Here is a 1,275-nt window from a genome sequence, read left to right on the forward strand (position 1 = left end):
GCACCACCATTTTTGTTTTCAAACTGGGAGCAATGAAGACCAGCAGCAGAAACTGGTTTRAAACATGTTTCTTACCTTGAATGAAGATACAGAACTAGTTGATCCAGTTTATATCAATTCAAAATATGATTTTATACTTATTAAAAAATAAAGCCATTATTCTCTGCCAACATGAGTCTCTTCTCCCCTTATGTCTTATCTCTAAGGAAGAGTCCAGCCGCCCTCCTGTCTGGACCTCTGGACTCTGAGCTCCAGTTCTTTCAGTGACCACCCTGAGTCTGTCACCATGGTGAGGGTAGGAATGTAGACCAASTGGTAAACACAGAGCTGCTCCTTACAGAGTCCAGTATGCTGCAGAACCTGCTCTGATCTCTGTTCCTCCCTCACTGGTGAATAAAACCCGTCCATACTTTAAGATCAAATGATGAAAGTCTTTATGTTAAAGCAGTAAATTAAAGACTGAACTGTACGATGTGAATATAATCTGTGTTTCAGTCACAGGAAGCTCTTCATCACAGTCACACAAATCTTTCTGCCTCCTTACATGMTGGTAGAAGTCCATCAGGATGAAGAACTCTGCTCGTCCGTCAGCGGTGGTCCTTTCATCGGCACTCAGGAAGCGGGCGATGTTGTCGTGCTGCCGGAGCAGCGGCAGGCTGTAGATGGAACYTTCGTTGAGGAAGTTCTGCCCGTTAGCTGAGCTGAAGACCTTAACAGCCACACAGCACCCATTRAGAGTTCCACGGAACACGGCGCCGTAACGACCTCGACCAATCAGCTGCCAGAGAGCACAGGGTCATGTTAACAGAGCAGACACTGGACTGAACCCTGAGGGAACATGGTCACAGCTGGAGACATGTTTGAAATGAAAAACATGAAAAATAAAACTAAAAACAAACAGGACAGAGGTGACAGAGTACAAATACTTGAAATATTTACTGTAGTACTGTGTACTGATGATGGCATGTGCTGTCTATATTAACATTTTCTCAGTACCTGTTGGGTTTACTGGAGTTCATAGGTGTKAAATGTCACAGGTTGGGAAGGATTTCTCTACCTGCTGAGTGACTTCACTGCCTTTGTAGGGTGTCATGAAGGGGAGGGGACAAACACAGCCTTGTGGGGACCCAACGCTCCTTATGGAGGAACAAAGCCTGGTTCCCACAGGTACGGATGCTGATTTTGGGTATGGGGGGTAGGTTTAGGGTCAGGTATATACTGGGTTAGGTTTAGGGTCAGGCATATACTGGTTTAGGTTTAGGGTCAGGTATACAC

The 1,275-nt window shown here is 45.3% G+C and overlaps 1 protein-coding gene across 1 annotated transcript in view; it reads right to left on the reverse strand.

The window, feature by feature from the left end:
- LOC106536951 (bone morphogenetic protein receptor type-2) overlaps positions 1-1,275 on the reverse strand; it is a gene marked incomplete at its 3' end in the record, with an annotated part of 14,052 nt that overhangs the window by 2,436 nt on the left and 10,341 nt on the right. The window contains 1 exon segment of the mRNA XM_014034315.1: positions 545-778. Coding sequence (XP_013889769.1) covers positions 545-778 — 234 coding nt within the window.

This window comes from Austrofundulus limnaeus, unplaced genomic scaffold, assembly GCF_001266775.1.
Source record: "Austrofundulus limnaeus strain Quisiro unplaced genomic scaffold, Austrofundulus_limnaeus-1.0 Scaffold2050, whole genome shotgun sequence".
Classification (NCBI taxonomy): Eukaryota; Metazoa; Chordata; class Actinopteri; order Cyprinodontiformes; family Rivulidae; genus Austrofundulus; species Austrofundulus limnaeus.